This window comes from Malus sylvestris, chromosome 6 (genome assembly GCF_916048215.2).
Source record: "Malus sylvestris chromosome 6, drMalSylv7.2, whole genome shotgun sequence".
NCBI lineage: Eukaryota > Viridiplantae > Streptophyta > Magnoliopsida > Rosales > Rosaceae > Malus > Malus sylvestris.
In genome coordinates, this window is record NC_062265.1 from 17,139,792 (window position 1) to 17,165,706 (window position 25,915).

General features: G+C 41.2%; 3 protein-coding genes across 10 annotated transcripts; 1 reads left to right on the forward strand and 2 right to left on the reverse strand.

Annotated features, from left to right (window-relative positions):
* Positions 1-1,095: 1,095 nt before the first annotated feature.
* Positions 1,096-14,919, reverse strand: LOC126626047 (uncharacterized). 3 transcript variants are annotated; one of them, XM_050295225.1, is made up of 12 exons: positions 14,568-14,917; positions 13,461-13,579; positions 13,263-13,369; positions 13,092-13,179; positions 4,771-5,854; positions 4,565-4,619; positions 4,390-4,471; positions 4,163-4,207; positions 2,343-2,447; positions 2,209-2,258; positions 1,853-1,973; positions 1,096-1,523 (listed from the first exon to the last, which is right to left on the reverse strand). In XM_050295225.1, the coding sequence occupies exons 1-12, from the start codon at positions 14,782-14,784 to the stop codon at positions 1,440-1,442; spliced, it is 2,157 nt and encodes a 718-aa protein (XP_050151182.1). In that variant the 5' UTR covers positions 14,785-14,917; the 3' UTR covers positions 1,096-1,439. The 3 variants fall into 3 exon arrangements, with proteins under 3 accessions (XP_050151182.1, XP_050151181.1, XP_050151183.1); XM_050295224.1 differs by having other exon boundaries at positions 4,163-4,243; positions 14,568-14,915; XM_050295226.1 differs by lacking the exons at positions 1,096-1,523; positions 2,209-2,258 and having other exon boundaries at positions 4,163-4,243; positions 14,568-14,919.
* On the forward strand, positions 8,611-11,386 carry LOC126626048 (uncharacterized). Of its 5 annotated transcripts, none has more exons than XM_050295228.1 (2): positions 8,611-9,663; positions 9,882-11,386. In XM_050295228.1, exon 2 carries the CDS (start codon positions 10,619-10,621, stop codon positions 11,291-11,293), a length of 675 nt encoding a protein of 224 aa, XP_050151185.1. In that variant the 5' UTR covers positions 8,611-9,663; positions 9,882-10,618; the 3' UTR covers positions 11,294-11,386. The 5 variants fall into 5 exon arrangements, with proteins under 5 accessions (XP_050151185.1, XP_050151184.1, XP_050151186.1 ...); XM_050295227.1 differs by having other exon boundaries at positions 8,611-9,621; positions 9,840-11,386; XM_050295229.1 differs by having other exon boundaries at positions 8,611-8,924; positions 9,622-11,386.
* Positions 14,920-16,731: 1,812 nt separating the features above from the next.
* LOC126626963 (uncharacterized) lies at positions 16,732-18,546 on the reverse strand. 2 transcript variants are annotated; one of them, XM_050296371.1, is made up of 3 exons: positions 18,412-18,546; positions 18,052-18,127; positions 16,732-17,968 (listed from the first exon to the last, which is right to left on the reverse strand). In XM_050296371.1, exons 1-3 carry the CDS (start codon positions 18,418-18,420, stop codon positions 17,379-17,381), a joined length of 675 nt encoding a protein of 224 aa, XP_050152328.1. In that variant the 5' UTR covers positions 18,421-18,546; the 3' UTR covers positions 16,732-17,378. The 2 variants fall into 2 exon arrangements, with proteins under 2 accessions (XP_050152328.1, XP_050152329.1); XM_050296372.1 differs by having other exon boundaries at positions 18,195-18,546.
* Positions 18,547-25,915: the final 7,369 nt, after the last annotated feature.

Consider the following 25,915-nt stretch of genomic DNA (forward strand, 5'->3'; position numbering starts at 1 on the left):
TAAAATATTGTCAAACCTTCCACAATTATATTGTGGTCTTAGTCTAGTCTGGCTGGTCGAGTGGGTGTAAAGAAGACAAGGCATTTGACACGTTTTTGGGGACATATATATTTTTAACCATTCAATAATATATACTGTCACATCTCAGTTCCGGCTCCATCGTAACACGATATTATCCGTTTTGGACTTCGGTCACGCTCTCATGGTTTTGTTTTTGGAAACTCACACGAGAACTTCCCAGGATGGGTTATAACCCTCAACCTAATTACTGTACCGTTCTTATGCTCTACCATCACGGGTGAAATGGGTGCAGTCCCGGTCACCCGTGCACTCTTTTGTTTAGGCACTTTTAGGTTTAAATTTATTCACATTCTTTTTCCACTACACTACACTTTATAGTTTCATCACCCTCCATGTGCTGGCCAGCATAACTCGATTTCGGAGTCCAAGTGAACTTTTCAGGTCGGGGTGTGTCATAAACCGTATCTTGTAATTCATCGAATAATTAAGTGAGATTAGCCAAAATGAACGGAAATCAAATTCTATTGTTGACTAATCAAAATTAGTTAAGACGACACAACGATTAGATATCAACAACATAGTAAAAAAAAAACTGATTATTTTGACAGTCAAGATTTTAAGAAACATCAGTTTAGTCAATTTTCCGTCAAGTCCTTTACCAATCCATAAAATACCATCACCTCAGTGTTGGATCCAAATTTGAAAATTATAATCCCACACCCAGCATATGAGATTGTTCCCAATCTTTTACAACAACAAAATCTTATTTTACTAAATGAGGTCGATTACAGGAATTCTAGAACGTCACTGCACTCAGTTTTGTAATTGTTCTCAATCTTTCACAAAAGAAAATTAGAAAAATGGACTGAAATGATGAATTAAAAAGTTCAATTATTCAAATTATTAACTTCGAGACATTTGACTAATATGTCGTTATTATCAATTTTGATCCGTTCAACAACAAAGATTTGAAAAATGATCAATTCCGTCAATATTTCCAAATGGTTTGGTGTTACCATTGTGGTGAACTGGTGATCTTGAATGGCACTCAATTCATTGCTGAGGAAATATGAATTTTTGGCAGGAAATGCAGGAACTTCATTAAGATTGATAGGAAAACGTGCTACATCAGCTCAGAATGTTAGCGAACAAGAGCCCAGTTTCACTGTTATCCGACCTTTCTCTGAACCTCTCCAATGAGTTAGAACACCGACCTCATTCATCCGGTTAGGGTAACTGCCAGGCTTGGGGGAGGGCCGGCAAGCGATTTGTTTATCTACTTACTATATACAGTAAAAAACTTTCATCTAAAAATCACGTAAAAAGTTGGACGGGGTTGATTAATGTCGTAAAATAACTCGGGGCCAAGACGAACACCATTTACAATACAAACTTGTAAGACTGCTGGCTGCCGGAATTCACATCAAAGTACACTTCTCCTTTTTTGCTTCAGGTCTTGCAGATGCGGATGCCGATGAAGTTCTGGCATTGTTTCTTGGCCCCTGCAAAATTTCAATTGTTTGCTCTCAGATTCATATGATATCCTCCGAAATGAAAAATCTAAAATACTTCACCATGCTATGACTGACTGCACCAAACCTATGTAATCTAAAACACGGACAACTGTGTTTATACAAAATTAGTACGTCGGTCACCCTGAAACATATGTGATATAGGATATGCTTATACAAAATTAGTATCTGACTGCTTATATCAAGTTCGAATGCCATATGGAGTAATACAATCATTTTCAACAGTTTTTTGCCTCAAAACTTTGAAGGGGAGAAAAAGAAAGAAATAATTAAAACATATATTGAACAAGAAACTATACCTGGGGACCTACAACCATCCTTGAATTGCCACTATTAGATGGTTGCTGCGAGTTTTGACGCTGCTGCGGTGGTTGTTCAAACTCCTGCTGCTGCAGAGCAATTGCCAACTGCATATCAGAACTGCCAAAACACAATTAGACATCATTAGTACATTTTGAACTCCATAGGCCAAACCATATTTTAATAACCAAGCTGTAACTTGTCGCACTGCAGAAAAAGGTAAAACCATATTTTAGTGGCAATATCCCTAAAATTTCGTTTCTCATCTGGTTTTAAACTACAGATTGTAAATCAACTAACTACAGAATGTAAATCAACTACTAATCTGCAAGTAGAAGCAAAGTAAAATAATTACTTCAAATCGAATCCTGCTTGTGCTGCACTATCGATGCTAGCAAGATAGTCCTGAAAGTGAAAAATTAAATTCATATTGGCATCTCAGAAAACTGTGCAGAGACTAAATATTAAAGTACGAAAGGTCCTGCGTACCGCAGTGCTGGTGACAGCATTGTTTTCATCCCATGTGTCATTTGTATGACTTTCTACCTTAAATTCTTTGAAGTTGCCTGTCATAAACAATGTATTCCCATTGACCTGAAATGCATAGGGAAACATCATTAGGATACATAATAGTAGGGCGAGAGAGAAAGAGCATAACAATGTCAATATAAGAATCCAACTTTAAAAGTTTGTGCATAAAGGCACCATACTATTTTGAACATCTCTGATTCTCTCTACATATGGAACTTTTATATTTCGATGACAGAAAATATTGGGATTGCTAATGAACTTAATCTAACATTTCAGCTAGACCTTGCATTCATGTCGTGTTTCTCGTGTTCGTGACATACCCGATATCTTAACGGGTTGTGTCGTGTAACATCCATTAAAATGAAAGGAAAACTAATGAAAAGTCCAAAAAGACTTCTCATTTAACGAAAAGCTCTTTTTAAAGGTATAGTGAATGGTGCCAGTTAAAGGTAAAAATGTGGTTTTTCGTTAAAAGTGAACAGTATCGGGAGTGTTGTTAAAACTCCCTAAAATGAATAGGTAATATGACCCTATCCGTTAAAGAAAATATATTTTAAATCAATAAATAATCAAATGAAAAACGTAATACTAAAAACGTATGTAGATCAGAGAATCCAACAATTAGTTGAGAATAAAAAAATCCTATGGCTATTGTTGTAAAGTTTTTTTAATAGTTTTATTAATTAATATAGAGGTGTGAAAAATACACACAAAAAATGCTCATAATGACAAGCTCTACAACTTTTGTGAAGAGGTCAACTCCAAGATTCGCCACCATAATCCCCTAAACCATAAATTTAAACTTTTAAGTGTTGATTATCGTTTACATTTATGCTCCATTCTTCTCACCGAATTTTGTTTGTTCAGATTTTCTTTTCTGAAAAATGAAATCAAATGAGAAGAGTAGAGCGCAAACGACAACTGATGATTAAATATAAATCTTGGGTTTATGGATTATGGTGTCGGATTTCAAAGTTTGCAATCAAACAGTAAACACTATTCATGAGGGTTTGGAGGGTTTTAAAAATCTAAATGATGATGCAACTGTCGTTTAAGCATAGAGGATGTAATCAAGAGCGTTTGTATATTCTTTTCACATTTTCACACTTTAAAATTAATTATTATATTTATTTTAAACTCCTCCTAAAACACTGTTCACGAGGGTTTGTAGGGTTTTAAAAATCGAAACGATGATGTACCATCGTCAAAGCATAGAGCATGTGATCATGAGTGTTTCCATATGTTTTCACATTTTTCACTTGTAAATTAATTACTATGAATTTTTAATGTGCTTTGGAATTTTTTAATCACTTTTGTTAGATTTAATAATATGGTTATTGTAGTAAGGTTTTTTAGTAATTTAAAATTATCAAACTAACTTTTTCTTATTGGGTTGAAACGTGGTTAACCACGGGTAAATCTGTTAAGAACCCGTTATTAACGGGTTTTTAACGTGTGATTCGGTTAGTCAACATTTTGACCCAAAACCTGTTATTTTCGTGGTTTCAGGTCAAGTTAACAGGTCGTGTAAGGGATTGCCAAGTCTAATTTCATCTAACTATAAAAATTTAAACTAACCAGGTTGGGTCAATAGGGTTCCTCATTTTAAATATTTCCCTTAACATGGTTAGGTTCCACCATAAGTATATTAACATAAAACATCAGCATATATCTACCTTTTAACTGGGATCAAATCATCAATACCAATGACCATGCTTTAAAAACCTTGATGGATAACAATCTCTTTTACTTAGAAACATAGGAATTAAATATCGTACCTCATTTAGCTTTTCCCACACCAAATCAGGCTGATTTATGTAACCCTGATCAGTAGCCAAAAGATAAAGTTCACTATTGAACTGCAAACGGAAAGAGATCTGGTAAATACTTTATGTAAAAGAAATAAAAATATGGATTTTGATTTTTTTCCCCACCCAAAATACATGATCCTGGCAATTCAAGAGAAGCAACATCAGTCATTAAACTTCCAATACATACTACTAACCTTAAACAAGGTGCTGAAGTGATTATTTCGGAAGAAAACACATAGCTCACGCTCTTTAAGACCCTCTTGTAAGCAGAAAAGGCTGCACAACCACAATAACAATAAGTTAATGGAGAACATAACTTTTATCCAAAAGGAATAAGGCCTACAAAGATCAAAAAGTAAGCCAGCATACCCATAAAAAGTCAACTGACTAGCATTGTTCTTCAAAAAAGTCCTGATCAGTTCACCTGAACCCAATTGGCAATTGCAATGGGAGACAGTATACATCAGAACATTAAAAACATTAAATGAATGCAAAATAGTCACCAAATTTACAAATGAAATAACAAGATCCACAAATAATCATTTTTCCGCTCTAACATGGTATATAGCACTCACCTTGTTGTGGAGTGATTTCACCCTTGGGCCTTGCATCTAAGGGGCTTTTGTCAACTTGTTTTGCGAGTACCACCTCACCTTCATATACAGGCTCTCTGTCTTCAACAACTGGAGTTCCTGAATCCTGAATGCGCTCTTCTCCTTCATATATGGGCTCACTGCCTTCACCACTTGATGCTAAAGTTTCTGATGCCTCATTTTGCTGCATTCTGCCAGCAGATGAATTCAAACCCACATTTGGACCAGATGAGCAACATCCCTCTGTCGCGTTGCTCTCATTTTGCTTATCTATATGTCCATGAGCATCAGGTGTAAGCTTGGCCTGACTCTCAAACTTTTCATCCCCTATTGACACATCTGTACAGTTCTCCTCCAATGACTCAGTATCTTTCCCCGGAGAAAAAGAAATTCCACTTTCAATCTTGACTGATTCATTTGTAGTGCTTTTCACTTCCAGAACAGAGGAAAGACGCTCATCTGATTTCATATCAGTTGGCTGATCAGTATTTTCTGCCTTAACAGTCTCTGACAACGAGGAACATGCTGTTTGCTCTGGAGTAGTACTTAAAGATATCACATTACTACTCTCATTCCTGGAGGTATTGTAATCTTCTGGTACAGACAGTTCTGACTGATGGACATTATTGTATACAGCAGCATGATTCTCTGATTCATCTTGAGAATCTATTGGCACAACCTTCTCAGGAAGTGTACTTGCATCTGAACTAATCAACAGAGGGGCCCTGTTAGTACTGACAACTGCACATGGATCACCAACTAAGGTTGTCAATTCGGCCTCAGACATTTGTAAAGCCCTCATTAACTCCTCTTCTTCTTCACGGTCACCTTTTCTTGCCCTTGGTTCATCAGAAGCTGAATGTGGAGACTTGTTGAAAGATCTAGTTGTAGAAAGGCATGGTGAAGGGACTCCCAGGGTTGCAGTTGTTGCAGCAGCAAAATCAACGCAATCTTCTTCTGGAGTATTCTTACACTCACTCTCCATATTCTGGGTTTCCAATGCAACAAGCTCCCCCATGAGAGCATTATAAGACTTTGACCCAATTGCATTGGCAGTGTTATCATCCTGGTCAACATACACTAGAAAATTGATTACGAAAACAAAGGCCATACAGTAAATATCAGATGGCATATTCTTCAACAAAAATCAGAACATTTTAATGAATGAATTATGAAAGAAACAATACAATGTTACAAACCAGGGAATAAAGTACGTGTGCATTGTAGCCTAGTAGCCTACTGAGAATATCATGAATTTTCCTAATATAAAAATTTTAAAAATAAAATGAAAAAGTAGAAACAAAGCATATTGTATCAGTAACAAGTTTCCCCAAAAGACTTTGATCATTATATTAATGACATGATAATGAGATACACCAACACAGGAGAATCATTTGAATTTTCAAACTATATGCTGTTTTCCACTCCAGAAATTTGAAGAGATCAAATGCATGTCCAAATTCCACTCATGTGATGGCCAATCCAATACCTAAGCAACAGACTTTCTGAATTTGTTTCCAGTTACGATGTGATACATGCATTACTAGAAATTTCCATATATATTGAGGCCTGGTTTAAAGTAGATGTATGTACGCAGACCTCAAATCCTGAGTCCAAATCCCATCACAACCCCTTTGGTGGCCACCACATGAATTTTAGCCCAGTAATTGCCCACTTTTGTGGCACAGAGGGATTACAACAACAACAACAACAACAAAGCCTTTTCCCACTAAGTGGGGTCGGCTATATGAATCCTAGAACGCCATTGCGCTCGGTTTTGTGTCATGTCCTCCGTTAGATCCAAGTACTCTAAGTCTTTTCTTAGAGTCTCTTCCAAAGTTTTCCTAGGTCTTCCTCTACCCCTTCGGCCCTGAACCTCTGTCCCGTAGTCACATCTTCGAACCGGAGCGTCAGTCGGCCTTCTTTGCACATGTCCAAATCACCGGAGCCGATTTTCTCTCATCTTTCCTACAATTTCGGCTATTCCTACTTTACCTCGGATATCCTCATTCCCAATCTTATCCTTTCTCGTGTGCTCACACATCCCACGAAGCATCCTCATCTCCGCTACACCCATTTTGTGTACGTGTTGATGCTTCACCGCCCAACATTCTGTGCCATACAACATTGCTGGCCTTATTGTCGTCCTATAAAATTTTCCCTTGAGCTTCAGTGGCCTATGACGGTCACACAACACGCCGGATGCACTCTTACACTTCATCCATCCAGCTCGTATTCCATGGTTGAGATCTCCATCTAATTCTCCGTTCTCTTGCAAGATAGATCCTAGGTAGCGAAAACGGTCGCTTTTTGTGATCTTCGCTAGATTGCTCCGGTCATTAGTGTGGATAAGTATATAAATGGATAGAGATAGGAAAGCAAACACAAGATGTACGTGGTTCACCCAGATTGGCTACGTCCACGGAATAGAAGAGTTCTCATTAATTGTGAAGGGTTTACACAAGTACATAGGTTCAAGCTCTCCTTTAGTGAGTACAAGTGATGATTTAGTACAAATGACATTAGGAAATATTGTGGGAGAATGATCTCGTAATCACGAAACTTCTAAGTATCGGAGTGTGGTGTCGTCTTGACTTGCCTTATCTGTCTCATAGGTAGATATGGCATCTTCTCTGGAAGTACTCTTCCTCCATCCAGGGGTGGTATCTTCAACTGGTGGAGATGCACAAGGTAATGTATCAATTTCACTTGAAGCTTACTTGTAGTTTCAGGCTTGGTCAAGCGCGATACAAACCATGTAGTAGGAGTCCCCCAAGTCGCCGAGCTAGGGGGTCTGCTGAAAGAGGTGACAGACAAGGTAAGCAATCAGAGCTCCGACTGATTGTTCACCTTCTCCCCATCTTGCAGCAGCATGAAGGATAAAGAGAAGAAAAATGAGAAGAGATGATATGAGATACTTTTGCTTTTGAAGAAGTAACTTTCCACAGGCTTATTCTTGAACTGAGCTGGAGGGTTTTCTGGTTTCCTCTAGAGTATAAGGCCGACTGAAGAATTTGAAGGTCAAAACAAGTCCATCAAATCTAGAGTACGTTCCACCCTGCTGATATGGGATACTTTTGCTTTTGACAGAGTAATGGATGTATCGGCACGTGTGCTGTTACGCTTGTCTCCACATGCTTCCTTGTATCCTTCGCACTTGCCCTATCTGTTCCTCAAGCAGATGCGGAATCTTCCCTGGAAACATAAGATGTTGAAGATGAGTACTCGAGAGCAATGCCAGGTAAGTAATCAGGTAAGGGGTTCCAGGCAGTCAGTTCCTGGCTGGAAGCTTGATTCCAAGTGCTGACTGATTGCTCTCTTTCTCCTTGTCTTGCAGGTAAAAACAAGGCCAAAGGAAAAGACAGGGAAAAAGCATGATATGGGATACTCTTGCTTTTAACCCTGATGATATGAGATATTCTTGCTCTAGTATAGCTTGTTTGCAGAGGTATTATCGGGGGGAAAGAAAGCTGAATATTTCGAAAGGCTTCGTTGGGAGTGCCCTCTCAGATATGATGAAGGGTTGAGCATTTTTGTAGGTCCGCCTGTCCGTTGGGGATGGAGGTCGACATATATAGGAGTCTCCCTAACAACAAGTAGTAATGCTATTCCTTTACCCTGCTTGGTCATAGCACGGTAGTGGGAGCTGCCAGTTTCACATGTTTTAACTCTGTCAGAGCACTTTGAAAAAGTGGTCTGTGGTATCTGGCTCTCGAGATTCGGAGAACGATGCCTCTTCGATTTTTGAGAAAGCAATCATGCTGGGGGTCTGGCTCTCGAGATTCGAAGAGCAGTGTCTCTTCGATTTTTTAGGAAGTAATCATGTTGGGAGTCTGGCTCTCGAGATTCGGAGGGCGGTGCCTCTTCGATTTTGGAGCAAGCAATCCTGTTGGGAGTGTTGTCTCGAATGTGAGTAAAGGTTGGGCATGTTTGCTAGTCTACCTTGCCACGAAGCACAAAGGTTGACACACAGGGACTTTCCAATTATCCAGCAATGGTACTGTTCCTTTACCCTCTCTTCGCTTTTGAGAAAGTAGTCATGTTGGGAGTCTGGCTCTCGAGATTCGGAGGACGGTGCCTCTTCGATTTTGGAGCAAGCAATCTTGTTGGGAGTGTTTTCTCGAATGTGAGTAAAGGTTGGGCATGTTTGCTAGTCTACCTTGCCACGAAGCACAGAGGTTGACACACAGGGACTTTCCAATTATCCAGCAGTGGTACTGTTCCTTTACCCTTGTGGGTAATAATATGGTAGCTAGACCTTCAAAATTTATGTGTCTAAACTTTGTTAGTGCTGTTTCTTTGCTATTCTTTTACCTTTCTTGGTCAGAGCGATGTAGTGGGAGCTGCAAGCTTCACGTGCTCAACTTTGGCAGAGAACTTTGGCAAAGTTATCTGTGGTACCCATGAGCTATTGTTGCGTGTGGGAAGTGGGTGATTGAACAGTAAGATTCATGTGCTTTCTACTTCACCAGAAGTCTTCGACAGAATGCCCATAATTTCTGCAAAGCTGAGTGTGCGTGTGACAGGTGCTGACAAGGCTAGAAAAGTAGGTGGCTCTTCGATTTCTGAGATCGGCTCTCGTGGTCTCTGAGCAGCCCAGCTTTTGAGAAAGCGAGCGCCTCTTCGATTGATTCGGAGAACGATGCCTCATCGATTTTTGAGAAAGCAATCATGCTGGGGGTCTGGCTCTCGAAGATTCGGGGAGTAGTGTCTCTTCGATTTTTGAGAAAGTAATCATGTTGGGAGTCTGGCTCTCGAGATTCGGAGAGCGGTGCCTCTTCGATTTTGGAGCAAGCAATCTTGTTAGGAGTGTTTTCTCGAATGTGAGTAAAGGTTGGGCATGTTTGCTAGTCTACCTTGCCACGAAGAACAGAGGTTGACACACAGGGACTTTCCAATTATCCAGCAATGGTACTGTTCCTTTACCCTCTCTTCGATTTTTAAGAAAGTAGTCATGTTGGGAGTCTGGCTCTCGAGATTCGGAGGACGGTGCCTCTTCGATTTTGGAGCAAGCAATCTTATTGGGAGTGTTTTCTCGAATGTGAGTAAAGGTTGGGCATGTTTGCTAGTCTACCTTGCCACGAAGCACAGAGGTTGACACACAGGGACTTTCCAATTATCCAGCAGTGGTACTGTTCCTTTACCCTTGTGGGTAATAATATGGTAGCTAGACCTTCAAAATTTATGGGTCTAAACTTTGTTAGTGCTGTTTCTTTGCTATTCTTTTACCTTTCTTGGTCAGAGCGATGTAGTGGGAGCTGCAAGCTTCACGTGCTCAACTTTGGCAGAGAACTTTGGCAAAATTATCTGTGGTACCCATGAGCTATTGTTGCGTGTGGGAAGTGGGTGATTGAACAGTAAGATTCATGTGTTTTCTACTTCCCCAGAAGTCTTTGACAGAATGCCCATAATTTCCGCAAAGCTGAGTGTGCGTGTGACAGGCTGGAAAAGTAGGTGCCTCTTCGATTTCTGAGATCGGCCCTCGTGGTCTCTGGGGAGCCCAGCTTTTGAGAAAGCGAGCGCCTCTTCGATTTCTGAGATCGGCCTTCGTGGTCTTTAAGCAGCCCAACTTTTGAGAAAGCAAACGCCTCTTCGATTTCTGAGATCAACCCTCGTGATCTCTAAGCAGCCCAGCTTTTGAGAAAGCAAACGCCTCTTCGATTTCTGAGCAGGCGCCTCTTCGATTTCTGAAGCTCCGTCGAGTGCAGATTTTTATAGGGGCTGGCATTAAGTTCCAAAGCACACTTGAATCTCCACCAGTAGAAGCTTCATTCTTGCACTTCTAAGATCTTGATTTGTCCGACCTCTTCTCTCTTCAACACCTTTGAAAATGTCTGGCCCCTCCGACCGTCGTTTTGACTTGAACCTTGTTGAAGAGGCAGCCCCGCCTTCTCCAGACAACATATGGCGCCCATCCTTCGTCTCCCCTACTGGTCCTCTTACCGTTGGGGATTCCGTGATGAAGAATGATATGACCGCTGCGGTGGTGGCCAGGAACCTTCTCACTCCCAAAGATAACAGACTACTTTCCAAACGATCTGATGAGTTAGCTGTTAAGGATTCGCTAGCTCTCAGTGTTCAGTGTGCAGGTTCTGTGTCTAATATGGCCCAACGCCTATTTGCTCGAACCCGCCAAGTTGAATCATTGGCGGCTGAAGTGATGAGTCTCAAACAGGAGATTAGAGGGCTCAAGCATGAGAATAAACAGTTGCACCGGCTCGCACATGACTATGCTACAAACATGAAGAGGAAGCTTGACCAAATGAAGGAAACTGATGGTCAGGTTTTACTTGATCATCAGAGATTTGTGGGTTTGTTCCAAAGGCATTTATTGCCTTCGTCTTCTGGGGCTGTACCGCGTAATGAAGCTCCGAATGATCAACCTCTGATGCCTCCTCCTTCTAGGGTTCTGTCCAGTACTGAGGCTCCAAATGATCCCCCTCCGGTGCCTTCTCTTTCTGGGGCTCTACCGACTGCTGAGACTTCTCCTAAGCAACCTTTGTGAAGGCTCCCTCTTGTGTGTTTATTTTGACTCATGTATATGTACATATTTGTAGCTTATCGGGGATATCAATAAATAAGCTTTCCTTCATTTCAACGTATTGTGTTAAATACACCAAAGCCTTCTTCGCTAAGTTCTTTGAATTTTCTTTTGTTGAAGCTTGTATATTGAAGCTTTCTGAGTGGAGCATGTAGGTTGGGGTAGTGTTCCCTTAATTTCCCGAGTGAGGAAAACTTCTCGGTTGGAGACTTGGAAAATCCCAGTCACTGAGTGGGATCGGCTATATGAATCTTAGAACGCCATTGTGCTCGATCCTGTGTCATGTCCTTCGTTAGATCCAAGTACTCTAAGTCTTTTCTTAGAGTCTCTTCCAAAGTTTTCCTAGGTCTTCCTCTATCCCTTCGGCCCTGAACCTCTGTCCCATAGTCGCATCTTCTAATCGGAGCGTCAGTAGGCCTTCTTTGCACATGTCCAAACCACCGTAACCGATTTTCTCTCATCTTTCCATCAATTTCGGCTACTCCTACTTTACCCCGGATATCCTCATTCCTAATCTTATCCTTTCTCGTGTGCCCACACATCCAACGAAGCATCCTCATCTCCGCTACACCCATTTTGTGTACGTGTTGATGTTTCACCGCCCAACATTCTGTGCCATACAGCATCGCCGGCCTTATTGCCGTCCTATAAAATTTTCCCTTGAGCTTCAGTGGCATACGGCGGTCACACAACACGCCGGATGCACTCTTCCACTTCATCCATCCAGCTTGTATTCTATGGTTGAGATCTCCATCTAATTCTCCGTTCTTTTGCAAGATAGATCCTAGGTAACGAAAACGGTCGCTCTTTGGTATTTCTTGATCTCTGATCCTCACCCCTAACTCGTTTTGGCCTCCATTTACACTCCATGATAAAGGAGGAGGGGGAGGGCGTCAGGTAGTCAGGTACACAAAATCCACCAGATACCATCTTAGCAATACACACATGTACACATATGCATACAAATGCGCAGGACCTGTACATGTTATGCAAGAGCAATTTTGATGTGTGGCTCTCTTATGCTTGCCTAACATGAGACCGAATTGATTATTCCTACCCATAAATTCAATATACAATTTATGTTCTTTTTTTGGCCATAAAGTTTTGGACCAACTTTTTTGTGAGATTTTAGTCATTTTATGAAGACACAAGGTATCTTTATATTGTGGAGGCACACACTGTAAAGTTGTTTTAAGTAGTTAGGTGCGTGAAATCTAATACAGTTGTTTTGTGCAGAAACGTGATGTCTTTATGTTGTAGAGGTATATGATGCCATCTAGTTTATAAGCATGAAACAATCATTCAAGGAAGCATAAGCACAAATATATTTTTTTTCAATGCTTTTCACTTAATTATGTCAGTTTCTTTTACGTTTCTAAGTTATTCATTAAATATTCAAATTATGTAACAGGTTGGAGAATGATGATCTTCGGAAATAAGGTTTTCTTTCCTAATTTGTTTACAGTTTGATGTAGTTTCTACTTTGCATAGTATGGTTGTGATTTAGCATCTTATTGTGAATCTGTGATTAGAGTTATACTATATTTAAACCCTTTTGGGCTTATGAATAGTGCATATAATTCTCTCCCCAATTTTTCAATTACTAATATTATGTGAGGCAAACAAGCATTAAGGGAGCCTACTTCACCAGGCCCAAATGCACCAATCTACAACAACCATCAGACTTGCAATAAGCAAAATTTGTGCTTCAATTACTCTACTTTACTCATGCTACCTAAGGCTGGAAAACTAAGAAGCAAACCTGCGGATCAACGATCCAACCATGATATAGTGGAATGTCTAACAGGTCAAATATGGCACACTCAGGTGTAAACTCAAAATCATCTATCCTGCAATCATTAGTTAAATTTCAGTTAAAACTCACAATGAAGAACATCACAATAAACTACTGGTGGAAATAAACAATGGCAACCTTCTGAATTTTATATTAACATCAATCCCCGTTGCAAGTTGAGGGAGATGATCAATAGCATCAGCAATGTTTTGCTGTTGGTTTTCTACATATCCTGCATCTTTATTCTATATCACAATAACAACATAATTTGCATCAATTTACAAAAAGAAAGAGAGAAACTGGGAAGTGGTCATGAAAAAAATTGTTATTAATTACATCAATATTACTGTTAGAATCAATTAGTCGTTCAGCAATGAGTGAAAGTAGTTTCTCCTGTGAGACTTCTGACGTGTCTGGACTCAAATTCAAGCTGTTCCTCAGCGAGAGAACGTTACCTGTAGGAAACCCAAATTCAAACCAACAAAAGAAGGCATGAGTCCTTTTCCCCCAATCAAATAATAATCTTGGTATGCATATGTTTCCGTAGGTGTACATCACAGGATTATTCATGTTCAAATTCACTTGCATAAGAAACCATACATACAAGTGTGCGTGAAATTTTTGTTCCTACATAAGGAACCCATCCAGAACCCAGTAATTTGTCATAGGCCTGACCTCATACAAGAATTTTTTTTAGCTAAGTTGAACTGTTCATTTAATTAAAATCAAATAGCAATGGCACTTAAGATTCATAAAGTTACCCATTAATTTCCACAGATTGTTCGTTCCCGGCTTGACAACCAAATAGAGTAGTCATTCAATCCAAAAATCAACTTTTTTATGGTACCAGAGCAGGTTGTTCCGCGTGTAAAACTCAAGGCTGCACGTGCTCCACATCACCCAACTTGTGTTGTCCACATGATAGCATTAAAAATTCGCCACACACAAGGGGCGTGTTGAGAGTATTAAATCCCACATTGCAAAAAAACTTTTTTCATAATCAACAGGATTGACGATCCGAAAACCCTAGAAATGAACTGGAAACTGATCACAGGATCCTCCGACTTTGAATATATTACAAAAATGATTAATCGATGTTTGCCAGGATCAAATCTTGATTCAGAATCAAAAGAAGACCAAATAAATGGAGAATACAGAGTATTGAGTGATCAAGTCGGTATTTTCCTCCATTTTTGTTTGTTTGCCAGAAAAAAGCGTATGAAAAATAACAGAATTTTCGAATCTCCGTTTCTGACTACACTAACACACCTGCAACTCACACTTGACAGAAAACCACGAAAGAACTTCAGATTACGAGTCAAAATTCCGATCCCCTAATCATTTTCCTCTACTTTCTAATGGCAACCAATCAATCCAAATCCAAAAGCAAGAAAAATCAGAAAGAGAAACCCTAAGCGAATGGGACAGAGAGAGATGAATTACAGATTGCGAGGAGCGGGCAGGGACCATTGTCGTTCTGGAGGACGATAGGCGCGGAGCGTCCCAAGAATTGGATGAGCTTGGTCTTGTGCACGCACTCTTTCACTGATTGTGGTTGCTGCTGCTGCTGTTGTTGCTGTTGCTGCGGCGGCGGTTGTGGTGGCTGCTGCCGCTGCAGATGCTCCTGATTCGGTTCTTCAGTCGACGACGACGACGCCATGGCTCTAATTGATTTTTTATCACCACGTTTTTCGTTTTCTTTTCTGTTCGTTTAGAGAGAGAGAGAGGAGAGAGGGGGATTGTGATTCGTGGAGCATTTACATTTTTTTGGTTTGACGGAAACGCCAGAGCAAGTTCTGCCTTTCTTTTTCTTTTTTCTTTTTTCCCTCAATAATATTTTTGTTGGAAATTTTATATTTAATGGAAGATGAATTTTCTTATTTCTTGTCCAAGAAAGAAAATGAAAGTTTCCAATTGTGTTAAACCACCACAAAACAATCCAGGCAGACGAATTTTAGACCCATATTTCACATGGCACGTCATAAGTTCAATTTCTAGTGTTGGTAAATCATAAAAGGGTGGGCCAAGAGAGGCTGAAATGCATATGGGAGTCTTCTTGGCCTTGCAAAAAGGTGGACTGCCTTGATGAAGCCCCTTACAAACTCACTAACTCACCAATCTCATCTAACTCTCTCTATGTAATTGTTGATGTGGGTGTGGAGGGTTGTCAAATGTGAATCTGATTCTCTCCGGATCCTCTTTGTGAGGATCCAGGAATCTATGAATCGTGTCCATTCATCGTACATCGTATGGTCATAAATGTTTTTAATTTTTTTTATTTATAATTAAACACAAACAGTATCTGACAAAAACTGATCGCACGATATAAGATAAACGAACACGATTCACAGATCACCGGATCCTCACAAAGAGGATCCTGTTGGGTCAAATGTGACTCGTTAAGGAGGAAAAGTCCAAGTGGATGCTAGACGGGTTGAATATGTTCCAATATGGTCTTTTTGAGACTAATGCCCTATTTGGTGTTGCTTTTTTTTTTTACCAAAAGCTGCTTCAGTTTAAACTTAAGCAGTAAAAAAAAGTTTGATAAAAATAAAATATACTGCTTATTTTAAAAGTAATGGCATCCAGATAGTAGCTTTTGAAAGCAGCATGTAGGTTGCTCTTTAGAGTCGTTTTAATAAAAAATGGAGTTGAGTCTTTAGAATATTTTTAATTCCTGTAATATAATCATTAATATTAAAGGAAAACTAATGAAAATGACTTAAAAACTTTGAGTTTTAATGATAAGGACAAAATAAAGGGTAAATGACACACCCCGATCCTAGAATCAAGGCGTGTTGGCCGTCACGTGAGTGCGACGTAACCAAAAGTGCGACGCGTAAGTAAAAGATAAGAGAAATAAGAATAAACAAAAACCAAATACTAGCAATAATAACCAAGTAACGTGCTAGAGTAAGTTTAAGTGCGAAATACACAATTTCAGAGCATAATAACTAGGTGCATCAAGTAGGACTATAAATAAATTACAACACCCGCAAGTGGGTCCTACATTTATGTATTCTGTCAGTACGCCGTGGGGATCCTCGTGGGCCATCAACGCTGCTAACTAGAACCTGGAGGGGCGCAAAACAAAATTGAGTGGGTCAATAAAACCAAAGCTTTTCGAAAACATTTCATCAAAAACAATTCTAACCCTTCGCTGTAAAACCTGTATACTTTCCCAGAAATTAACATAATATGCATATAACTCTTCATATAACTCAAATCACGAATCTTTATCAATTCCAGAAAATATGCCATGCCATAAATGTCAATAACAGAGATTATGAATGCATCAATATAACAGGTGACCAAGGAAGAAAATATCGGTAATATTGGAAATATCGGTAGTCCGAAAACACGGAAATATCGATGGAAATATTGGGATAATATCGATATCGATAAAAATTACATGGAAACCACGGAAATTGTAAGAAAACTTGGAAATTTTTATTGAAACTTTGCAGGATGTTTATTTAGTCAATTATCTATTAGTTTATCACAAAAAATTGGAAGGAAATACATTGCATGATGGATTTAACATTATCAAGTTGATTATATAGCGAGCTGACAAACATTGTGAGTGTAGAAAATATGTAGTAATTAATGAAAGAAGTCTAAACACACCATAATCATTTATATATAATGAATTAGTACAATATTTTACACTTGATACATTGCATGGTAAGATACATGAGTGACTTAGTACCACATAGAGTTCCTATGAGGTTCAAAATTTTGACTATCTTCATCATCTCTATGTGTAGAGTGAGTGTATTGTGAAGAGTAGTTATCAAATGATAAATCCCCAAAATAATTTTGCATGTAATTGTTAACATGCCACCCATATGGATCTGAGATTGGTTGACCTTGTCCATAAGCAAAATCATTTGAAGATTGAGTCTCGGATTGTTTCCATGAGTCGCTCGATTCCATCCCAAAAGGAATGGGATATGAAGGGTAGGGAAATGGTTGGTTATGAGTATTACCATAGTTACTACTTCCCACTCCAACAGAGTCCGAAGTTCTAGATAACGAGTCATCTTCTTGACTTGACAAAATCCCCTTGCCTCTTTCTCTGCGAGTATAGTCCTTCCCTATGGCACCAATTCCTGGTCTTGCCCGCCTACTACCATGGTCATCATCCCGTGTTGCATGCGTGAAGTTTGCCTCACCAGTGAAGGGGCTCATAAATCCGGGAAGTGGTCCATAATAGTTTCCATATCCACCACCACTACCTCCAGCTCCACTATGTCATTCATCATTCCCACCTCCGGTGGTAGGTGAGTCTCCTGATCTTGTACTAGAGCTATCATTAGTATCAGCACGATGTTGTGGTTGTGTAGGATTGGAAGAAGGTGGAATTCCAGTGTTTCTTGGTCTTGGGTGCAAAAGTTCTTCCAAAGAGTCAGCGCTGCTAGATCCCACCTCCTCCTCTAATACTCTTTCTACATTTATCCCTTCATTACGTGCTTCTTCAGCAACTTTGGGAGATGGGTTGCCTTCATCATCATCTAAATGAAGAGGTCTAATCCATTGAAAAAGTTGGTTACCCTCTGTATCATCATCTTCACCAACAATATCAAACACATCTAGTGGGTCACCACGGTCGACATGATCTATTTCTGCTTCCTTATCTCGAATTTGAAGCTTCATGTTGTAGTAGCAATAAACTAATTTTTCCAAGCTACTATGAGCCAACTTATTTCTTTGCTTTGTGTGTATGAGTGCAAATGTGCTCCAATTTCTTTCACAAGCAGATGAGGAAGCTGTTTGTGATAATACTTTGATTGCTAACTTTCTCACAGTTGGTGCATCGGTCCCATACATGATCCACCATTCAGCTACAATGAAAAATAATGTTGATAAGCCTAATAACTCCAACAAATTCTATTATAAACTTATAGTGAAATATGTTTATACTCACTAGGAGACATATTTGTTCGAGCAGCAACTGATGTTGGTTCTCCAAAAGTTCTTCTTGCATCTTTAAACCATGTTAGCTGAATTCAATAAATTGTGTTAGTTTAATCCAACAAAGTAATTATTATAATTTAAGTAATTGTGTACCTCATTTCCAAATTGGCCAACTGCTGGTGATGCAGGGTCTAATTTAGAGTATACATTATGTACAGCACGTATAAGGTTACCATCATCTCCAACACCGAGTCTGTATTGGTATCGGGGATTCAAATAATATGCTGTTCAAAGAAACACATACTCTAATAAGAGAAATAATACTTATGCAACTAAAGAAATGAATTGCAAATTATGACATAATTTATACCTGCTGCATGCAAATCGTGGTATAATGTTTTATACCATCGGTCTTCAATTATCTTTATGACCCACCTTGCACCATGTTTTCTTTCCAATTCATCCTTCACTACACGCATCAACTCATATACTGCCCCCATAGTAGGATACACTTATGTGTCAACAATTCGTAAAACTTTGTAAAGAGGTTCAAACACTTGACACACACATGTTCTGATTGAGTCCAAAAAGCATGATCAAGCACTATACTTTCCACCATACGACCTGTATTTGAGCGGCTCAAATTGTGGTTGGCCCAATCGTCACTAGTGAATAGTTGCTTCAACCCTGCTTTCTTCTTGAGTAGGCTGTCTAATGCAATATAGTTGGTGGCGAATCGAGTGGTAGCTGGACGAATAATTTCTCCTTTGCAAATTTCACGCATCTTTGCCAACAACCAACCGTGATTGTAAATATAATTTGTGATCGTTCTAGCTCTTTTGACCACAGTAGCAACATTCTCTCTCTTCCCCATTACCTCAAACATGAGATCAATACAATGTGCTGCACATGATGTCCAAACACACATTATGATGCTTCATTAACTTTTTTCCAGCTTTGACAAATGCAGAACCGTTGTCGGTCACGACTTGGACAACATTATGCTCTCCCACCTCCATGATTACTGTGAACACGGAAAATTCCTGAAACGAAGGAGACAAGAACGAACGTGCACAAACAAATATTTGTATTTGATGATTTTGGGTTAGAATCTCTCTCTATTTTGATCCTCTGATTCAATCTCCGTAAGGTGTTGATTCGTGGATGTTTCGTTGATCCAAGGGGCGTCGAGGCTTGATCTTGGATGAACAGTTGGAAGTTTCTTCAAATGGTCGTGGGCTTGATCTTTGAAGGTGGATTTGAGCGGATCTTCAAGGGCTTTTGGGCTTGATCTTGAAGAACAGTGATGAACGGATCTTCAAGGGCTTTTGGGCTTGATCTTGAAGGACGGTTGGATGTGTGGATTTATCGACGTTTGTTGATCCAAAGGGCCGTTGGGGGTTGATCTTGGAAGAACGATGAACGAAGAACACTTTCTTCAAGGGCCGTCGGGGCTTGATCTTGAAGGTGGATGATTGTTGATTCAAAGGGCCGTTGGGGCTTGATCTTGGATGAACGGATGATGAACGATGGTGCTTTCTTCAAGGGCCGTCGGGGCCTGATCTTGAAAGAGCGATGGACGAAGAACGAAGAACGAAGAGAGCTTTCTTGGTTCTTCGGGAACCTGGATGCTTGAGAGCTTCGGAGTTTCAGAGCTTCAGAGCTTCAAGGTGTAATATGAATTCATCTCCAAATGAATGAAATTGGGCTTGTATTTATAGAATTTCCCAAGGCCTAATTTTGAATATAATATTCCAAATGAAATAAGTCGTTTCTGCCAGGTGTTGACACGTGTCCTATTTGATGACTTTTCCAACTCATTTCAATTTTCGTTGAGTCACACGCTACGTGTAAAATTTATGTAATACATGAGCGTTGACACTTTGATTTATCGGTCAACATTTATTTACCGAAATTTGGATGTCTACAAATGCCCCAACTTCAAGGCGCGTCGTATACATGTGATTGTCACGTGTAGGAGATGCGTTTTGAAGTCCCTTACTGTAGATGTCGATCCAAGGGCCGTTGAGGCTTGATCTTGAATTGGGCTGGAGATTTCTTCAAGGGCCGTCGAGGCTTGATCTTGAATTGGACTTGAGATTTCTTCAAGGGCCGTTGAGGCTTGTTCTTGAACTTTTGTTTGAAATTTCTTCAAAGGCCGTCGAGACTTGATCTTGAAGGTTGAAATTGGGCCACAATGAGCTTCATGTGGTAGATGATTTTTGGCTTTGGTAGTGGATGAATCGGCATGTATTTTGTTGCGCTTGTTGACTTTCCACAGCTTTGATCTTGAACTGGGTTGGAGGATTTTTTGGATTCCTCCAATTGTTGATTTTCCACAGCTTATTCTTGAACTAGGTTTTGATTCAAGGGTGGTAGACACTTGATCTTGAATCAGACTTGTGATTTCTTCCAGGGCCGTCGAGGCTTGATTCTTGAAGGTTGACTCGAACACATGACAAGCAGGCACGAGGTGAAGGTGACAACTTGTTGCTCTGTTCAATCTTTCTAATTCACACCTGAGCAGTTTGGTCAACGGTATGATCTTCAAGATTGATGGGCTCTTCTTCCAGTTGGTGACTTAATCTTTAAGGATTTGATTCAAGGGTGGTGAATCGGCACGTGCAGCCCGCAACGCCTAGTAAGTCGACCCAAGAATTTGAGGGTCAAAACAAGTTCACCGTCCTCAGGCAGATGCGACATCTTCTCGAGTTCTTCATCTCAGACTCTTTCTGCTGAGTTGACTGTGCATGCTGCATTCTTCTCTGCTTGTTTCTTCAGGCAGATGTGGCAGCTTCTCGAGTTCCTCAGTTCGGACTCCTTCTGCTGAGTTGACCGTGCCGACCGCATTCTCCTCTGCTTGTTCCTTCTGCACCTTGTCTCCACATGCTACAAGGTATCATTTTCACTTGCCTTATCTGTTCTCCAGGCAGATGTGGCAGCTTCTTTGGAAGTACAGCAGCAGTGGGAGACGAGTACTCGAGAGCAGTGCTAGGTAGGCAATCAGGGAAGGGTTCCAAGCAGTCGGTTCCTCACCCGAGTTTGAGTGGAAGTTCCAGCATATTGTTTTCTTTATCCTTGTCTTTGTAGGTAGGAGCAAGGACAAAGGAAATGACAGGGAGAACGCATGATATGAGATACTCTTGCTTTCTACCCTGGTGATATGAGATACTTTTGCTTTGGAGTCATTGGCTTACAGAGGTACCCCAAGGAATAAGAAACACCGAGTGACTCGAGAGGCTTCGTTGGGAAGGCATTTTTGGAGATGAAGAAAGGCTCTGTATGTCTGCCTTGCTATGGAAGGCGAAGGTGGACAGTTATAGGAGGTCCCTTAATACCTGTAGAGGTACTATTCTTTCACTCGTGTCGGCAACTAACGCGTGATTGAACAGTAAACTTCACGTGCTTTCTCCTTCACCGAAAATCTTCGACAAATTGCCCGTGATTTGCGCAAAGTTGAGTGTGCATATGACAGGTGATGACGCGGCTGAAAAAGACTGGCGCCTCTTCGATATCTGGGATTGGCGCTTCGACAAATTACCCGTGATTTCTGCAAAGCTGAGTTTGCGTGTGACGGGTGCCGACGCGTCTGGAAAAGCAAGATGCTTCTCCGATTTCTGAGCTTGCCTCTTCGATTTTTGAATAGCCTCTTCGAATTCTGAGCTCGCCTCTTCGATCTCTGAAATCCCGTCGAGTGCTGATTTTTTATAGAGGCATGCAGTTCGTTTCAAAGCACACTTGAATTTTCGCTTGTGAAAACTCCCCCTCTTGTACTTCTAAGATCTTGATTTGTCCGATCTCTTCTTCCTTCAACACTTTGAAAATGTCTGGACCATCCGACCGTCGTTTTGATTTGAACCTTGGTGAAGAGGTAGTCCCGTCTTCTCCAGATAACATATGGCGCCCATCCTTCATATCCCCTACTGGTCCTCTTACTGTTGGGGATTCGGTGATGAAGAATGATATGACCGCTGCGGTGGTGGCCCGGAACCTTGTCACTCCCAAAGATAACAGACTACTTTCCAGGCGGTCTGATGAGTTGGCTGTTAAGGAGTCCCTGGCTCTTAGTGTGCAGTGTGCGGGTTCTGTGTCCAACATGGCCCAACGCCTATTTGCTAGAACCCGTCAAGTTGAATCGTTGGCGGCTGAAGTGATGAGTCTCAAACAGGAGATCAGAGGGCTCAAGCATGAGAATAAACAGTTGCACAAGCTCGCACACAACTATGCCATAAACATGAAGAGGAAAATTGACCAGATGCAGGAATCTGATGGTCAGATTTTACTTGATCATCGGAGGTTTGTGGGTTTGTTCCAACAACATTTGCCTTCGTCTTCTGGGGCTGTACCGCGTAGTGAAGCTCCGAATGATCAACCTTTGGCTCCTCTTCTTCCTGGAGTTCCGCCGAGTACTGAGACACCACCTGAGCAATAAAGACTCCCTTCCGTTTGTTTGCACAAATATTTTTTTTTTTTTTTTTTTTTTTTTTTTTTTTTGGTATGTAGAATGCAATTTTATGTAAAAATTCCCAGAAAAATAAATAAAATGAACTTTATTTCTCTCAATGCAATTTTTTTTTTATTTTATTTTATTTTTTTATATATATATATATATTATGTACATATACTCTTTTGTTTTTTTTTTTTTTTTTTTTTTCTCTTTTTCTTTTGGCCAGACGCACCAAAGATCCCTTTTTTTTTATATATATTTTGCCTTTAATTATCTTTTTCTTTTGGTGCTGGATGCACCAAGTTCCATCATCATTTTTTTTTTCTTTTTTTTTTTTTTCTTTTTGCACATGGTGCCCATGCATTACCAGAAACTTTTGATCTGCCATGGGGCTGTTCCCCATCTTTTATCCACTATCCCATTTTCTATTATTATTTTTTTTGTATAAATTTCGATGATGGGCTGGGGAATTTGCAGGGAGCGGAGCAAGGACAAAGGCGGACGGAGAAGATGGTGCTTCGAGCTTTACGACCGGCTAGTCGTTTGACGGCGGTCGTTTTGAAGTTCGAGGGAGTCCAGGCGCTGCGGTGGAAGGAGTCGATGCCGAGAGCGCAGCCCAACTTGCTCCGGGTGTGCGCACCATGTGCAGCAGGTGGGGTTTGGTGGAGATTCAGACGACGCGGCGACAGAGTTGGCACCACCTTCCAGCATCTCGAATGTGGAGCTCTAATGGTGAAGAGGGGTTGGGCTGGATGTCGCAGAGACAGCGGAGATTGATCCTTGGAGAGCCTGAGCTTCTTCCTGCACGTCTTGCCATCCTCTTCGTCGCTGATGCCACGAGAGCCGTCTCTCTCGAGGTCGAGATCCTTGCCGTTGGCGTCTCTCTCGCTCCGCCTGCTGCTACTCTCGACACGGTGCTGTTGGGGGAGGATGATCAGCTAGGGAGAAGAAGCTGGGTTGCTGCTTCCATTGCTGGGCAGCTGAGGAAGAGAAGTGGAGATTCAGACGGTGTGATGTGTTCCCCAAATTAAAGATCTGGTACGGCGCCGCTCCCTGCTTCTTCCAGAACAACTTGAGTGCATGCTCTCCTTGAGCTTTCCTAGCATGCCCAGCAATCAAAGCATTCCAGGACACCTCATTCTTGATGTCCAAGGCGTCAAAGACCAACTGGGATTCATCCATATGACCACGCCTAGCATACATGTCCACAAGAGCAGTGCCCACATAGACATTTGGAATCAAGACCGTACTTAAAGCAATAAGTGTGAAGCTGCCTGCCATGGTTGTTATCAGAGACAGCGCCAGAAGCTTTCAACAAGCTAGACAAGGTGAACTGGTTGGGTTCCAGCCCCTGGCGGAGCATCTCAGGAAACAAAACAAGGGCATCCTGAGGTCGATCGTGTTGAGAATAGCCAGAAATCAAGGCAGTCCAAGTGACCAAATCCTTGTGAGGCATTTGATTGAACAGGTTGCGAGCATTGGTCTCGGATCTGAGATGAGGAGGATAAGGATGAGGGCAGGCTCTCGAGCATCTCGACATGGGTCGTCGGTGCAATTGCAGAGGCGGAAGAAAGTTGCCGCAGGGCGTTGAGCTGCTGCGGCTGTTGTTCTCACGGCGGAGAAGAAGAAGGTGGGCAGGAGTTTGGCGAAGCGCTGCTACGGGAGTGGAATCGATGATGGCATTGGGTCGTCCCGTGGCGTGTGGTGAGCTGCAAGTCGAAGGCACGGTTGTCCGACTGAGGAGGAAGGAGGAAAGTAGTGGAGCCCCGATGGAGTGACTCGAGTGGGAGTGATTGGGAACCCAGAAGAGGATTCCAGATCCTTGGGAAAATGGAAATCGACCCGGAAAATGCTCCACGAACCGTTGTCAATGTCAAAGAGCGTGAAATACCAAGCAGTAAACAGAAAGCCTGCACTGGAGCTGTGAGGAAAATAGTGAATAGGCTTCCGCTTGACTGACGAGAGGAACAGGATGACAGTCTAGAACAATACTGTATCTCAAAGGCCTGATATTCATAAAAGTTGTGTCAGCTTTCAAAAATCTAACTATTTCCTGAATCACCAGCTTCCATTCTTTAAAATCAGTTTCCTGGAAGGTCCTCTTGCACTTCATCAACCAAGACTCTGAGCTGATTGAGCAGCTGCTGCACCATCTCTCGCCGATTCAAGAGCAAGCACACCATTAAAAAAAAAACCTCGAAACAAACCGGAGCTGCTTGTTGGCCAAGCTCAGGTCCTGAAACATGCCCTCCTTGAAGTACTCTCTGCTGAGAATCGCCTCGTAGAATATGTACGCCTCGAAGAGGTAGCTTGCCTCGCTGGTCCTCATGTACTGCCCCAAGTAGAGCTGCGCAATTCGCGAAGCGATCTCGCCAATCTCCGATCGCCGACATCGAGAGTAGGGTACATTGAAGTGGAGGGAATTGATCGGGGCTTAGCCAAGAAAGACTTAAACAATACACTGACTGTAACAGCAGTGAACACAGCCTTAGTGTCTTCCGAGCAATAATTCAACAACCGCGACAAAAAACCGGTCCTCCCAATGTCTTTCTTGGAGAGCTGCGAGGCTTCTGCAATGTCATCGACACACAACGCTCCACCTTTATCCACTTCCTTCATTATCGACACCGGGACGGACTCGTTGCAGGGCAACCACTTTGAGACCTGTAAAAAAAAAAAAAAAAAGCATGACCGAACCGGATTTAAACGGCGAAATCCCCAAACAGGCCGGAGCCGAAGAGACGCCGATGGCGATAGCCGTTGACTTCAGAAGCGAGATCAAGCCCAGCACGATCGGGCTCTTGCAGCTCTCGCCCAGAATCTCCTCGGTGAGAGCGGTGTATAATGACGGCAAGGGCTGCAGGAGAGAGAGAGAGTGAGAAAGGGAGCGAGTGAAGCTCTCGAGTCACAAGCAGGTGGATTTGGAATCGCCAGGGGTCGAAGACCGCATCGGTGGAGATGAGATTGAGCTCGCGGATGCTGCTAGCGGATTTGTAGCTGCTAGTTTTCGGCGATTCGCCGCACCGGAAAAGCTTGTCAACGTCAGCGGCAGAGACGAAGGGGATGAAGTTGAGATGCAGGTCAAGGAATGAAGTGGAAGGATGAGGGATTTAGGACTTTCGGAAGATGGGCCGGGGCCTGATTTGGACAATAGGCTTGGGCCTGGTCACTGCCATTGGGTTTGGACGACCTCCTTCTGATGGGCTGGCTGGATAGAGGACATATATATATATAATTATTTCCTCTTTTTTTTTTTTCTTTTTTTTTTTTTTATTTATTTTTTTTTTTTTGTGAATACATAATAACATATGTATTTACTTATTTATTTATTTATTGTAAACAAAGAATAACGTGTGTATTCCTTTTCTCTTTTTTTTTTTTTTTTTTTGGTAATAAAATTTTCCTTCTTAATAAAGCATTTATATAT